Here is a 16208-nt window from a genome sequence, read left to right on the forward strand (position 1 = left end):
CTTAATCTTAATATCTCTAATAGGAGGAATTAATTATAAGATACGTTAACAAGCGAGATACAATTTTAGGCGAAAATATTTATGTTTTCTTCATGTAGTATTTTGTTTAATACACCTCACATAGTCTGTTTCGAGGGAACTTAAAGAGTACACCAGCGATTTAGTATTGTACTTTTGGGCAGCTGTGGCTTAGAGTTGGAGCGGGTCATCCACCAATCGGAAAGTCGGCAGTTCGATCCCCGGCTCCTCCAGTCCACATGTTGAAGTGTCCTTGAGCAAGATACTTACCCAAATTGCCATCGGTGTGTAAATTAGTATTTAGATTAGATTCTGATGGGCTGGTTGGCACCTTGCATGGCATCAGTGAATGAATGTGTGAATATTGACATGTAGTGTGAAGAGCTTTGAGTTGTCTGAAAACTAGAAAGGCGCTGTATACGTAAATGCAAGAGGCAGATTTTAAAAAGGGTGATCAAAATTGAAGCAGCAGAGGCCGAGATATCCTGACTTCTAGTCCCAGTATGGGTCAAATCTTCCAAAAATGTTGAATGCTGCATTTCCCATAATGCAACTTGAAAATATCTTTTCATTAGACCCTCATTTTTTATGACATACTATACTGTGACTTTTTATGACACTTTTTATAACATTTTCAAGGCATACCATAATATGACCTTTTCTGAATTTTTTTCATGACATGCTATAATACGACTTTGTTTATGACATTTTATCATGATTAAAAAGTAATATTTTAAAAATGTCTAAAAAAGTCATAAAACAGTCATAGTATAGTATGTCTAAAAAGTTATAGTATTTCGAAAGAACTAATAAAAAAGCAGAGTACATGGTATAGTGTAGTTTGTCGAAAAAAGTCATAGTATAGTATGTCGAAGAAAAAGTCATAGTATAGTATGTCGAAGAAAAAGTCATAGTATAGTATGTGTAAAAAAAAAATCTAAAAAAGTTAATAGTTTGGCAAGTAAAAAAAAAGTCAGCCATAAATGTCATTATAAAGTAGGTAATAAAGTCTATTTTGGAGCTATTTCAGTGGTGACCAACAGGTGGCGCTGTGGGGAGCCATGGTAGTATGTTTTGTGTCTTAGGCCTAATTAGACTAATTAGATTCAGGTGTGGCGCACAGCGAGGTCTCTGGATTTTGACCGAGTCAGGTTCATGCTGGTGATGTTTATTTGAAAATATTTAACCTACTTTTGTTATAGTGTGAAAGTAAATCGAATGATATATCTGCAAAGTGCAAACTTGGCTTTTTGGCAAGTTGTTTGGTGAGAAAGGACAAGAAGAGCCAAGAAGCACGCCATCTACACCGGAGCCAGGCGCACAACACACGGTGGGTCAACAAAATAAGTCCAAAACCTTCCTCTGTGAGAGGTTTTGAAGAAGCAACAGTGTTTACCCAAATCTGTACTTTTTGTGTGGTTAAAAAACAAAGGGTAAAATGAATGCAACAATGAGGAGCTGTCACTGTTAGAAACTTATTTGTGACACTTAAAGAAAAGGCATTGCTTCGTACAATAAACGATTTAGATCAATTCTGAAAATAAAGCAGCCAACTTAAAAAGGATAATTCAAGGGTTGATGTGTGAACTTGCTGAAAAAGAAAGCAACTTAAACAAATATCAAGTGCTGATCAATGACGCAAGGAGCAAATAATACTCTTGCTTTAATTGATACCTTTTGAAAGAAAGAAAAACATGAAATTTGGTCATTGTTTTATACTGTACTACAACTTTTTTAGGTCGTACTATACTATTTTTTTTTTAAAAATTTTTTGTCACTTTTTTATGTCATACTATACTGTGATTTTTTTGACATGCTATACTATGTATTACCATGACTTTATGATTTTTTGAATACTTTATTATGACATACTGACTTCTTTGACATTTTTATGGCATGTTATAGTATGAGTTTTGATGACTTTGTTGTTATATGAAAAAGTCAGTGTAGTATCTAGAGAGAGCTATGGTATACTATGTCGAAAGAAAAGTCAGTATAGTATGTCGAAAAAAGTCATAGTATAGTATGTCGAAAAAAAGGTCTTAGTATAGTATATTAAAAAAGTCATAGTTTGGCTAGTTAAAAACAAGTCATAGTATAGTGTGTCGAAAAAGTCATAGTATATTATGTCGAAAAAAGTAAAAAAAAAAAAAGTAATAGTATAACGAAAAAAAGTCATACTTATATATTTTTTTGTCGCAAAAAATGTTCATGCTATGGTATGTCGAAAAATAAGTCATAGTATAGTATGTCGAAAAAATAAAAATCATAGTATGTCGCAAAAAAGTCATACTATGTCGCAAAAAAAAGTCATATAGTATGTCGGAAAAAAGTCATGGTATAGTATGTCGGAAAAAAAGTCATTGTATAGTATGTCGGAAAAAAAGTCATGGTATAGTATGTCGAAAAAATTTCACAAAAAAGTCATAGTATAGTATGTCAAAAAAAGTAAAAAGAAAAAGTCATAGTATAACGAAAAAAAGTCATGATATAGTATGTTGGAAAAAAAAGTCATGGTATAGTAGGACGAAAAAAATCATAGTATATTACGTCGAAAAAAAGTCATAGTATATTATGTCGAAAAAAAGTCATAGTATTTATGTCAAAAAAATGTCACAAAAAAGTCATAGTATAATATTATGTCAAAAAAAGTAAAGAAAAAGTCATAGTATGTGGAAAAAAAGTCATGGTATAGTATGTCGAAAAAAAGTCAGTTTGGTGTTGAAAAAAAGTCAGTATATCGAAAAAAGGTCAGAAAAAAGTCAGTGTAGTATGTCGAAAAAAAAGTCATATACTATGTCGCAAAAAAAAAGTCATGGTATATGTCGAAAAAAAAGTCATGGTATAGTATGTCGAAAAAAAGTCATAGTATATTATGTCGAAAAAAAGTCATGGTATAGTATGTCAGAAAAAAAGTCATGGTATAGTAGGTCGAAAAAAAAGTCATAGTATGTAAAAAAACGTCAGTATAGTATGTTGAAAAAAAAGTTTTAGTTTTTTTTTACTTTTAATGACTTTTGTGTTTTTGTTTCCAGATACTATACTATAAATTCTTTTGGACATACTGTACTATGACTTTTTATGACATACTATACTATGACATTTTAAAATGACCTCTTTAGGATTTTTTTTCATGACATACTATACTATGACTTTTTCATGAAATTACTTACGACACTATTTTATGGCATACTGTACTATGACATTTTTGTAAAACATTTTTATGGCATGCTATGGTATGAAATTGTTATGACATACTATACTATGACTTTACCATGAATTTATGACTTTCAATTACATCCCTTTTAAAAACTGGTCAAACATCCTTTAGCCATTCAGTCCATCACAACTAAAATATTTCAACAACTATAGGATGGACTGCCATGAAATTACACATTCAAGTAAATTACTTTGATGATCATTTAACTTTTCTTCTAGAGTCATCAACAGGTGGCTGTACTTTGTGTTTAGTGGTAATTAGCAAATGTTTGCATGCTAATACGCTAAACTAAGATTGTGAACATGGTAAACATTTTATTTGCTAAATATCACCATGTTAGCATTTGGTTCATACATACAGCTTCACAGAGCTGCTAGCATGGACCACCTGCTAACCCTCAGTAGGTTATTTCAAGCAAGCAGATAACTACTGCTACTGAGGAGTACTACTATACTACCAAGTACTGAAATTGTGAGTTTGTGGCAGTGGATAAAGAAAAACTGTCTGGAAAAAAAAAAAGCAGAACAAATACGGCAGCTGAGAGTTCAATGCATTGTGAATTAAGAAACACATGCAAATAGACAAGACATTTGACTGCTTTTGTTTCATGATGCAGAACCGCAAACACCAACAAAAGAGTGGCACAGAGGAGACAGGTCCAGATTCTTTTTATTATTTGGTACCCATGAATAGATGGCAGGTGCTTGAGTGTTTTACAGCACCCTTAGTCATCTTGCTGATTGAGAAACTAAAAGCACAAAATGCCCTGAATATGTTACATGCATAGTAATGTGCCCATATTATAATAAAGTGTGCTTTTGGATAATGAAATTTAGCCAATTTACATCTACAATGTACCCTGTACATAGTGTCATTGTGTTTGTGCTGAGAATAACATTTGGTACATCGACTCAAGTTAAGCATCTCTCTCTCTACCTTATAATCAAGAGGTTATTGGTTTATGATGATTATTAATATGACCTGTACAGTGCATTGCAACAACTCTAATAGAAAACAATAGGAGTTACACTCATTCAGCAGTGTAGTCCGTCACTGTAGCAGTCACTGGCCTCATGGGGGAGCTGTGAGACTTCAAATCTCCGTATTCCAAGCGCTTTCCGTCTGTAAAAGAAGTTTGTAGCCACAGTGGAGCACAGAGGCCTTAACGTTCAGTGTGCGGCGCCCATGACGGGTCAATTATTGTTCCCAGTTGCATTTCGGGGCTTTAATGTCCGTTCACTGAGGAGTGTTGCTCCACGTCTGTGTGCCGTCTTTGGAAAGCCAAACCATCTTCCCCTAAACTCCATTATGGTCCACTAACATGCACCATTGCTCCCAAAGTCATTAAAGCACATGACGATTATTAGATGGAGAGTAATGGCATACATTTTGCCAAACAAAAGTGGGCAGGTTTCATTCTTTTGACAAAACAAAAGATGAAATTCATGCAGTAAAAAAAGCGACAAAACATAAATGATCCCGTATTGGGCTGCAGGCCTTGTAATACCTCCATGAACGGAGAACAGCTAGGTTTGACATCATCATGTCCTTCCATATGAACGCAGTTTCTTGTAACACTCTGTTGCTGGTCCTGTGATTTAACCACCACTAGATGGACCCATGGCACTGGAAACGTTTAAAAACTACATTATAGTAGGAGCCCAAAAAAGCAGTGACTGTGCACACTAGAACTGTGACTAGATAAAAGCTCAAATCACTGTGACACTGTGTTTTACGCTTCGCAGTTATTCACACAGACTTTTGGAATTGACTAATTTGTAGCCTGAACTGTTTGGAACTTGAAGGCTGGAAGTTCAGTGAACCAATTTGCCAACTGGATTAAATTAATCTTTGTCATAAGTCTCATTACAAAGCACTGTTGTAGAAACAATAAATCTTCAACAAAGACATTTGGATGAAACATGCAACGGTGCAGTGTGAATGCTACATTAAGCCCTTATGCCAGATTTTTGGAATGTAATGAAGCATGAAAAGTTAACCTTCAAAAGTCTATTTTGTAGATGTTGTTGTAAATATAACTTAAAACAATAGAACAATAAAACAACTTTGTATTCTTGAATACGGCCAAAACTATGTTGACTATTTAACTGACATATGTGCTTTATAAGGAACAGATATAATAGAAATTTTAAGGATATAAAAAGGATATATATTTAAAAAAAAGAAAAAGAAAAAAGTGGTCACACACTTTAGTTATTGCTGGCTGCCTTGTGAGACATATGCAAAAATACTGTAGGTTTGTGTTGATGTGCCTCTTTGACCTCTTTGGCCCCAGCTGTTTTAGGACAACTAGTCAATTCATTGCAAATGCTGTGGCAAATAGCTTTTAAATGTAGTTTTCAATCAAAGAATATTGTTGTGAAACCACAGATGTGCTTTTAATATCCAATAAACACATATATGAAACAAATTAAACAATATTAACTGATCAGCTCAGTCGACAAAGAGTCTAACGACTAGTTTGCCGACTGAGTGATCAAAAGAGGGCAGCCCTAGTCTGAATGTGCTTATACCGTATGCTGCATGCCATGTGGTGCGTTGGCTGAGGTTTCCCTTGTCAGCATTGTCTGTCTTTTCCCTCAGTGGTTCCGTGTGGGGCGTTCACCCTGGCGGGCCCAGTGCTGCACTACCAGAATGGCAGCAGTCCTCGGAGCAGTGTGTGAGAGCCTCCACAGCAGCCCTGTCCAGCCCGGCTCCACTGTCCATGCCCCCACCCCGGCCCCTGTGTGGCGGTCACCCCTCCAACAGGGTCTGGCTGTGCCCCTCCAGCACAGGCTGTGTCAGGATGACTGCATCAGGCCTGTCAGGCGCTTTCCCGTCAACGACTTGCCCTAGAAGGTAAATTAAAATGAAAACACAGACTGAGACGAAAGTACTTTTATAAGTCACAAAAAATCTCTACCAACGTGCTTTTTTTATTCTTAAATGCTTGGTTGCAACCATTCATGTGACTAGCATGTGATCTTTATACACATCTTATTACAGGTAGCCATAATAGAGTGTATTATGGTTATAATTGCAAAAGCCACTGATAGTGAGCCAGCCAGTGTGGTTTGTGATATGAACAGCCCCAGCTCCAAATGACTTACCACACTGCGGGTGAACTTCTCCAAGGAGGTGCGGCGGCCCTGTTCAGTGTCTGCTGGCTGCTGTTTTGGGAGGGGGGGAAGCAGGGTGAGTGTTCGGGTCAGGTGTTGACGGGGGGGGTGGGGTGGGGTGGGGGTGGGGGGGTCAGGGAGGTGATGTAATTAGTGAGGAAAAAAGGGGCCAAGCATTGCAAAAATGAGGGCCGAGGATAAGGTGGGAGTTGCTTTTAGGAAATGGATTGGGGTCAGTGACAGGCCAGCACAAGGAGCAGTGTCCAAACGGAAAAGGGCAGAAAGGCCAGCATGAACAGAGGCAGCTGTGATTTGCTGAAAAGCTCCATATTACACAGTAACAGCTGTATGACTATTTAAAGGGACTGTTTGTAACTTTGTAAGCGTATAAATGTAGCGGGTCAGCACACATGCGCGCTCACATATGCGCGTTCACGTGTAGCCGCTGTACCCTCCTCCTCTGCCTGCTCGCCTTCACTCAGACTTCTCGCGTACTCGCTCCACCTCTAGACGTGAACGCGCGCTCACTCCACACTGCAGAAGAGTTAGTTTAGCTCTGAGAATATCTAGTGAATGTACAGGGGACGTTTGTGCAGAAATAACTGCTGCAGCTCCTCCAGACCAACAGAGGCTTTCCGTGTCTTGTGAAGTGATGGCGCTGTGCAGAGAGTTACGTTGTCTTCTTGTTACCGACCGGGTGCCGGTGTCTCCTCTGCTCTCTCCGGCTGCGGGCGGAGAGAGCAGGGAGACATGCTGCAGAGCCCCGCTGCCTCAGCCTGCACTCAGGCAGGAAAAGCCAACACTAGGATCAGATCTAAATCATGTTCATGGAGAGACCTTCGTCTGGTCAGCTAACATTACTGCCAAGCAGCTGAAATATAGAGTGATATTGTGGTTTTAGCTGACGTGTGTCGCCTCACTGTGTTGAGCGATGCTCGTTCAGGTATATTTAGAGCGAGCAAGCGCGAGCCCGACGCTGACTTTCGTTGATTTCACGGCCGCAGGTGTCGCTGTTAAGAAGCATTTCTGAAAGTTACAAATAGTCCCTTTAATTGTGCAAGTTTAAAAATTACACTGATAACATATAGAACATGAAGCTAACAAAATCACTGCTACAGCATTAGGCTGCATCTGTCAACCACTTATGCACTGTACTCTTATGTCGTATCTATGTGCTGTATGTTGCTTATTTTCTATTTACAGCATGACCTCTTTTACACAGCAGTTTGCTGCTGTTTGGCATATGATGTCATGTTTTTCCGAGACTGTTCCATAGACATTTTACATAATTTAGCAGTTTTCTTGCACCTGCATCTTGGGAACAGTTGTTTTGCCTTTTTAGGGCTCTGTTAGTCTCATGACGGTATCAAACTGTAGAATGCCAGACCTTGTTAAGAGCTGCCAAATGGCATTAAAACGGCCCATCTTTGTAGCATGTAAGTGTGATCAGATTACCTTAAAGTGCAAGTCCTAAACCTTGAGTTATTTGAATTACTTTTCCTATGTATATTATAAGATGATCACTAACTAGTGGTGGAAGCATTCAGATCTTTTACTCTAATATAAGCATCAATACCACAGTGTAGAAATACTGTTACAGGTAAAAGTGAAAAGTACAAGCCTCCAAAATGGATGTAGAAGTATAAAGTATATAAAATGGAAATGCTCAAGTACAAATACCTCAAAATTTGACTTAAATACATGTACTTAGTTACATAAGGGCCGTATTTTTGTGGCGGCAAAACAACCAGCGCGAGCAGAGAATAGACAATCGTAAATACAATTTTATTAAACACTTCCCAGTCAGTAGATCTATATCTACAGTATATAGGGCTGTCACAATAACCGCAATATTGCCATATCGAGCTATTGACAAGCCAACCACAGGGAATGGCAATATAATAAAGTCCAATATCGGTTGAGCAGACCTCGCTGCATGACTTTTCCTTTGGTTATCCAGCATGTTTCTTTGCCTTTTCCTGTGTGCGTGAATGTCTGACTAGTAAGTCATATGTTCTCATGGTAATATTGAGCCTGAGAACGGACTTGTTTCTGACTATGTACATTCCTCTGAGTTAATTGATAAACTCTCAAGGAGTTAACAGAGTTATCATGTGTAAATTAGGCTCCGTTTTATTTAATACAGTCTGTAATCATGTTTCTGTTCATGGATATTATATTGTGTAGTTGTTAATTGCAGCAGTCGCTCCTAAGAAACTCTGATATTGATATTGAGTGTTAGTATGCCTATTGATAGTAATATTCTATTATAGGTCTGCTAGTTTGATTATTGCTGTTAGTGTTCAAATTATAAGCAAAGCCTAGTTAAAGGTTGGTAATTATCACTAATCTGATGTGTATTTTATTTCCAATGTGTTTCAGACCACACACCTTCTGACACGTGCCATAATTGGGCCTACTGTACTGCTGTGCTGTATTAAGGATCATAGCAACCAGAGCGTCTCAGCTGAAAAAAACTTTGCGGCTCATTGCCCTTCAATGTTCTGCACTTTACAATAATCAAGTATTTAATTAGTTTTAAAACTGTGTTGGCTTTGTCATTTAAAAAGCAACAATATAATTAATAATAGACTAACCATAAAGATTATTTATATAACACTACAATCTGGATAAATTAAGTAATTTGCAATAAAAAAAATGGCAATAATACCGCATATTGTGCTTTTGAGCAGGGGAAATTCATTCACCACGACAGCCTTATATCTATATATTTATATCAGTATCGGTTGTTCTACTGTATGAAAAGCTTCACTGCGATTGGCACAGCTGTTTCAGAGCGATGAAACCAGTGATGTGACCACACCTCTGATCTATTTTACCAAGCCCTTTTGCACTTTGTGCTGCTGCACATATATGAACCAAAAAAAAGCATAGCACTTGTGCGATATAATTGGGCCCCATATCTAATTACTGACTACTTATATACAATAGATATGAACCTGGAATGTCTTTTAAATCATAAAAAGTAAATCAAACCAATATGAAAAATGCAATAAGTGACAAGCTTGTGTAAAAAGAAAAGGTGACATAGGGGTCAGAGAGTACAGCTCACCTTCTTTCTGGCTAACAGGAGGTCTTGGTAGATGTTGGATCGCAAAAAGCGTGCATAGCTGTCACTTTTCATTAGCTTGAATATGTGCTCCTGCAATAGAAAGAAAAAACGGATGAGTGTGTGTTGGCCTGGGAGAAAAGTGAGTGAAAAGTAAAAGTAAAGAGTGCAGAGTAATAAAGGAGGTCTGATTATGGTAATGCCATGCATGCATGTGTGATTCGGACTCTGTGATGCAAACCGAGCGTGCTGACTTGAACGCCATAGTCCTGTGAGACACAGCTGAGTAATATCCTGCCAGTGAGAGGCGTTCCACGTCACACTTCACCAACCCACTTTAAACCAAAGGAATCCATGGTGAACCGACCGAACAACCTATTCATGGCATTACTCGCCTCATTAGGCTCTGGCACAAACACAGTCCGTCATTCTCTCCTCTCGCTTTTCAGTTCCTCCGTGCCCTCTCACTCATTCACTTGTGTAACATGAGTGGGGTGGAAGGGTTCAGTGTTTCTGTGGGCGAGTGGATGGGAGAGGAAATAAATGGCTGTAGTGTGTGTGTTATAAACAGGGATGTAGTGGAGGGTAAATAGAGCTTATACATATATAAAAATATAAATTTGTTACTTTGTCTTTATGTACCACTAAATCACTTTCTATGTAGCACTAGAGAAGTATTGGGTTGTATCAATGTGTTCAGGTGTGTTAGCAGTCTAGTGTCTGGTGTTTATTCAGACCTGTGTGAGTGTGTGCTCATGCGTGCGTGAACATGTATAGCCATGTGAATTGATCCATGAGTGAGAAACAACAGAGTCCACCTGAGCATCCTCGTAGCTGTATCGTCCGGGGTCTTTGAGGTTCTGGCTGGTGCGCTCGTAGCTGTGAGAGTCCAGGTTGATGGAGCTCGGCGCGCCCTCGGCCAGAAACTCCTGCCAGATCTCCTGCGCCCTGGAGGACACTTCCTGGAGCGGCCGCCGCTTCAGATCCTGCACTGCTAACCAGAACCTACAACAGCATCGCATCTAAATCAATAACAACTTCTCCAAAATAAAAGATTCTGTGTATACAAAAATTGTTCAGCTGCCTGTTTTGTTACATTCACTCTTATGCTGATGATGCCATTTAATGTGATATCTGAATAAATTATTTCTATCATATGTTAACACACTTGTTACGACTTAATGGTGGAAGAAGTATTCACTCTAATTACATAAAAATAGCAATACTACAATTTAAAAATGCACCATTCAAATCTTTACTTGCATACATTTAGTATGTCAGCAGTAGTGAAGCTATTTTTTATTACTACTCAGTATTATATTATTAATGCTGCATGATGCAAAGAGGTAAACAGCATTTTAACATTGTACATTGTACAGTAGAAGAGCACATTTTTTACCAGTGAAATGTAGTGGAGTAGAAGTATAAAGTAGCAGAAAGTACCTCAAAACTGTAGGCTACTTGATTAAATGTACTTTTCACCACTGCATGGTATTAATAGCATCTATTTTAAAGTATTAAGGAGTTGTAGTAGTTATAATAAAAACCTTAGTCTCTGTGCAGAAAGATGCCTCAAATCGAATTAGATCATATTGTCTAGTTATCGTATCCACAACAACTGCATCATCAGGAGTGATCCATTGTTAATATAAAAATATTGATTATAGTCGCTCTAAGAAAGGCATCAGGTACAACGTCAGACTCACCGCAGGTTCTCTGAGCTGAACTCTGACTCGAGGAACTTCAGGAACTGGTCTCGTCCTGCCGGATCTTTCAGTGCCTCCTCCAGAGAGAAGCCCCATTTCTTCACACGCTGCTGGCTGGGGTCACGACTGCTCAGAATAAAACAGATTAGAAAAGAAAAGCAAAAAAAAAAGAAATAGGTCATTTTTCCTCGCGGTGTACAGAGAGCAGAGGCCAGAATGTCAGAACACAGTAAACCTTTGGGAATGCCAGCATTAGTTCTCATTTGAGACGAGATAGAAACAGACAGATCACTTCTAAGTTCATCATCACCGAGACCGCTACGCTTCACCTGACCTCTGTGTTGGTTTAAAGCATCATCAGCCTCCTGTGAACTCTCAGCCTGCGTCCCCAACGTGGCCCCAACAGCCTCACCTTGTCTCCAAGTCCCAGAAGGAAGTGTCATCACCGATCCAGGGGTTGGAAGGCTCTGTGGCCGACACAAAGGGGTCATATTCGATGAACTGCTCCGTGTAGGTCATCAGACTGTCGGCCACTTTGGAAACCTTCATACAGTGTCTGTCCAGTTGGATGTTCAAGAAGGAAATCTGACGGAGAGGGAGAGAGAATAATGAGGAAGCTAAATAAGGTAACAGCTCATCAGTCTGCGTCCCCGACTGTCGTTATGATGGATGGGTGAGGCAGACTGGTGGTAATGACCTATGGAGAAGACTGTCACACTATGAGTTACCTCCTTCTGAACGTCCTCTTTGGTGGGCTTCCTGGTCGGCTGGGAGCTGATGTGGACGGGACTCGGCTGGCTCTGGCTGTCATCTGGAACCCCATAGACCGACTGGAGGAGACGAGAGGAGACATGTTGTTTTGATAAACGATTACAGATCAGGGGCATCGATATTGTAGATTGATGAATGTCAGGTAATAGTTGTGGGACTAGTACTGTAGCTACCATTGGTGTCATCATGGCCTCAGTATTGTGTCTGGGAATCAGGAGGTTTAAATGATCTGAAGAAGACTTTGTTTTACAACTACACACAGATTACACATGGTGGGTTTGAATTTTTAGAATATGTTGAATCTTTAGAGCTTTAGATTGCTTTTACACACAAATGTTTATACTTTTGTAAAAATTAGAAGTACTTTATTAATCCCTCTTGGGAAAATTCAATTAGTATTTAAATATGTTCTGTAAATAATTCTATGTTTTATATACTGTATATTATAAAATAAATACTTAACTAAACAATAAAACTATTTTATATACATATATATATACACACACACACACACACACATATATATACACATATATATACAGTATATACACATATTTTTATGTATATATATATATGTTTGTATATACAATATATCAGCCATAACATTAGGTCAGCATGGACACTTCTGGTAGGTCCTGACCACTGCAGACCGGGAACATCCCACAAGAGCTGCAGTTCTGGAGATGCTCTGACCCAGTCGTCTAGCCAGCACTATTTGGCCCTTGTCAAAGTCGCTCACATCCTTACGCTGGCCTATTTCTTCTGCTTCCAACACAAAGTCCAAAGTTCAAAATGTTCGCTTGCTGCCTAATATATCCCACCCACTGCCAGGTGCCATTGTAACGAAATAATCCATGTTATTCACTTCAACTGTCAGTGGTCTTAATGTTATGGCTGATCAGTGTATATATATATATATATATACAGTATATACATATATACATACACATAAATATATATGTATATATATTTATACATTTGTGTGAATATATTTATGTGTGTATATATATATATATATATATACACACACATGTATGTATATATACATAAAACACTGAAAAAGGCTTTGAAGCATTTAGGGATATACAATTTACAGAAAATGTAATTGAGTGGTTAAATTAATAAAACAATCGAATTAAACATTTTGGTGGGTAGTCAAAAACAGTCAGGAGTGGTGAGGTGGTGCTGGACCTTGGTATTTCTAAACTACTGATGTCAACCACCATACCAGTGTTGAGATGATAATTACATTACGGTTTGGAAAGCTAACTTTTCATCTTCTCTTCTCTCCTCACCTTTTTTACTCTGTGTGGGTTCCTCTCTCTTCGGCACTTGCGGATGTCCATCTCTGTAGTGTTGACACAGCCTGGCTGTGGGAGGGGACGGGAGACAGAGCGCGTTTCGGGGTCAGATAACAGTGTTTCTCCAGCATGCATTGTCTGCGCCTGTCTCTCCTCACACAATATGATGCTGTTCCTCTATTCAGCAATGCCACGCTCACAAAAGGCTTGTATGCAAAGTGACTGCCACCAAATCTGATTCTGCTACCAATAACAAACCGGGGCTCTCGGCTGAACAGTGTTTGCAGCTGAATCTGCTGTTTTCAGGCTTTTAATGCTAAAATTGTCTACCCACATAACTCCCTCTTTGCTTTCTTTCTACATTGTTCATTTCCATTTTTACACTGTTGCAGCATCTGACCCTCCTTTCCTTTCGTCCCTAACTCACCACTGGCCGATGGACGTCCCAGAATGCCCTCTCCTGGCTATCCAGGATCTTCCTCTCTGCCTTGTCCTTCTTCCTGTCAATCCTGTCAACAGAGGAAACAGGCCACTTACAGTATATATAGAACACATATACCTCTGAAATATCAGGCCAAACACAATAAATCAGGCCCCATAATTAAGTCACACACTCTCAAACACACACTAAGCCACATATTTGTTAATACCACTTACAGGGCAGAGTTGGGAGCAAAAAGCTGAAGAGTGTAGGTCTTAACCTGTCTGCTCGCCTCACCAAGCGATGCCAGGTTTTGCCGCTGGTGGGGCCGAGCTCTTGCATAACTGACATTTACTGATCGGCCCTCGCTAGGTATTGTTTACTCCCCAGTTGTAAGAAGAATTATTGCTTTCCATATCACCCCCACTTGTAAAAAAAACGTGGCCGATAAACAATGGCAACTTTAAAGATTTTTATAGACAAGAGATTTTTCCTCACTAAAACGATGCATGACATATTAGTGGTGTGCTTACACATGCAAGCCACCAGATGGAAGTGTTACGAAGAGCTAGACGTTAGGGAGGATTGTGTTTGTTTAATTCCATAGGGGGATGCTTGCTGTATTTAATGCATGGAACCCTGCAGTCAAAGCAGGGCATGTAAACAGAGCATCGTTAATGAGAAAAGCATTGGCCCAACTGACACTGCACACTGAAGCATTTTCTCTTCCTTGGGGGAAAAACCCTGTATTATACATACTGTATAAGGTTAATATGGATGTATAAACATTTCCTGCTGTGTGTCACGTTAGCATGACTCTGATGTCAACATGTGACATGTTCTGACTCACATGTACACTCATGTACTCACTTGACTTGAGCCTCTGCTTGCATGAAGATAAATTCCCACTTCCTGGCGAAGGCCCTCTGCAGCCGGGCGAGGTTTTCCTGGTGGAACAAACCAGGCGCGACGTTAGCGGAGAAGTTTTTTTTTAATTCAAGGCCTTTAGATGATCACATTATCCATTCGCCGTGATGGCCACAGCTGCCAGAACTTTGGATTACTGTTGCTCAGATGAGGCGACCTCTCACTAACGTGTCCCTGAACAAATTACTGAGCTGCTGATACCACACACTCTTTGGAGTTTCACTCATAGGCACTGCTTTTGGTATACACAATCACTGAATGAATCAGCGCACATTTTGGTATGTTTTTTGTCGTTTTCATCCCGAGTGTTAAATGAGAAGATTGAAACCACTCTCACATCTGTACGTTAAATAACCACAAACAGCCACAATCTTAGCTTAGCACAAAGACTGGAAATGGGGAACAGCTAACCGGCTCTGTCCAAAGGTAAGAAAACCCACCTCCAACACCGCTATAGCTCACTAACTAACTAACATGTTATATCTCATTAGTTTAATCCGTACAAAATACAAAGATAAAAAACAAAATTGTGAATTTAAGGGGGGTTATGTACTTGCATTTGCATTTTTAGTAGGGCTTTCAAATCAATCTGTATCTATTCAAAATGTACCTTAAAGGGAGATTTGTCAAATATTTAATACTCTTATCAACATGGGATATCAACAAATATGCTGCTTTATGTATGTATTTATTAATGACAATCAATTAACACAAAATAATGACAAATATTGTCCGGAAACCCTCACAGGTACTGCATTTATATTTAAATATGCCCAAATCATAATGTGGCAAACTCAAGCCCAAGTCAGTGTGCTGACTTGACTATGACTTGCTCAAAACTGCATGTGATTATCATAAAGTGGGCATGTCTGTAAGGGGGAGACTCGTGGGTACCCATAGAACCCATTTCTATTCATACCTTGAGGTCAGAGGTCAAGGGACCCCTTTGAAAGTTTATTAATTTGAACCTCCTTCCCGACAAGCTAGTATGACATGGTTGATACCAATGGACTACTTAGGGTTTCTAGTTTCATATGATGCCAGGATCTTCATTCTAGATTTAAAACTGAATTAGAAAAAACCCGAATATATCATCTCTGATGTGAGACACAGCAGATGATAACTGACAAAGGTCGCAACTCATACCACAAACTCATGACTTTGCCGAGTGCAACTCTTCGCATGTTACATTTTGCTTGAGGAAAAGAAATAACTAGCTCTTTCAAAACGCCATAATGTACCCATATCACAGCTGCATACCAAATTGTGCGTCCTTAATAACACCACTCAAACAAGCATCTGTCAAAGATACAGTACATGACCTCATTACAACCAAGAGAAAACAAATGTGAGTGCCAACTAGCAGGCATGTTAACAGTGAGAGCGATGAGGCCTGGAGGTATAAAGTGACCTGAATAGGAGCGAAGGGAAATCTACTGGACAATAGTTGCAGAGTAATTTAGAATATAGAAGTGCAGTGGATTGCTATTGTATAATAGCACTGCAGTAATGCCCCTCTCGATACTGTATTGATCTGCTGATGCCAACTAGGCCTATAGGTATTTATATTTGGGGCCAGTAAATGACTGCATTGTGGTCTGCCAAGTGGTGCTCCTGAAAAAGAAAAAATGCCCTTTGACAGATTTGTATAAAAG

General features: G+C 39.0%; 1 protein-coding gene and 1 long non-coding RNA gene across 4 annotated transcripts in view; one reads left to right on the forward strand and one right to left on the reverse strand.

Moving 5' to 3' along the window:
* Positions 1-1016: 1016 nt before the first annotated feature.
* LOC141783442 (uncharacterized) lies at positions 1017-10344 on the forward strand. Its single transcript, XR_012597273.1, has 3 exons — positions 1017-1348; positions 5843-6097; positions 10205-10344. It is a non-coding gene; the product is annotated as an uncharacterized LOC141783442 (long non-coding RNA).
* LOC141783441 (regulator of G-protein signaling 6-like) overlaps positions 3890-16208 on the reverse strand; it is a 52777-nt gene continuing 40458 nt past the window's right edge. Inside the window, exons 9-18 of one of the 3 annotated variants that reach the window (XM_074660750.1) lie at positions 14497-14573; positions 13633-13714; positions 13200-13274; positions 11862-11963; positions 11546-11718; positions 11134-11259; positions 10246-10432; positions 9431-9520; positions 6349-6405; positions 3890-6090 (exon numbers count right to left, since the gene is read on the reverse strand). In XM_074660750.1, coding sequence (XP_074516851.1) covers positions 6040-6090; positions 6349-6405; positions 9431-9520; positions 10246-10432; positions 11134-11259; positions 11546-11718; positions 11862-11963; positions 13200-13274; positions 13633-13714; positions 14497-14573 — 1020 coding nt within the window. In that variant the 3' untranslated portion in view covers positions 3890-6039. Of the gene's footprint in view, positions 6091-6348; positions 6409-9430; positions 9521-10245; positions 10433-11133; positions 11260-11545; positions 11719-11861; positions 11964-13199; positions 13275-13632; positions 13715-14496; positions 14574-16208 lie in introns of all 3 variants that reach the window. The other 2 variants (XM_074660749.1, XM_074660751.1) reach the window with 2 other exon arrangements.

The sequence above is a fragment of the Sebastes fasciatus genome, chromosome 15, assembly GCF_043250625.1.
Source record: "Sebastes fasciatus isolate fSebFas1 chromosome 15, fSebFas1.pri, whole genome shotgun sequence".
Lineage (NCBI taxonomy): Eukaryota > Metazoa > Chordata > Actinopteri > Perciformes > Sebastidae > Sebastes > Sebastes fasciatus.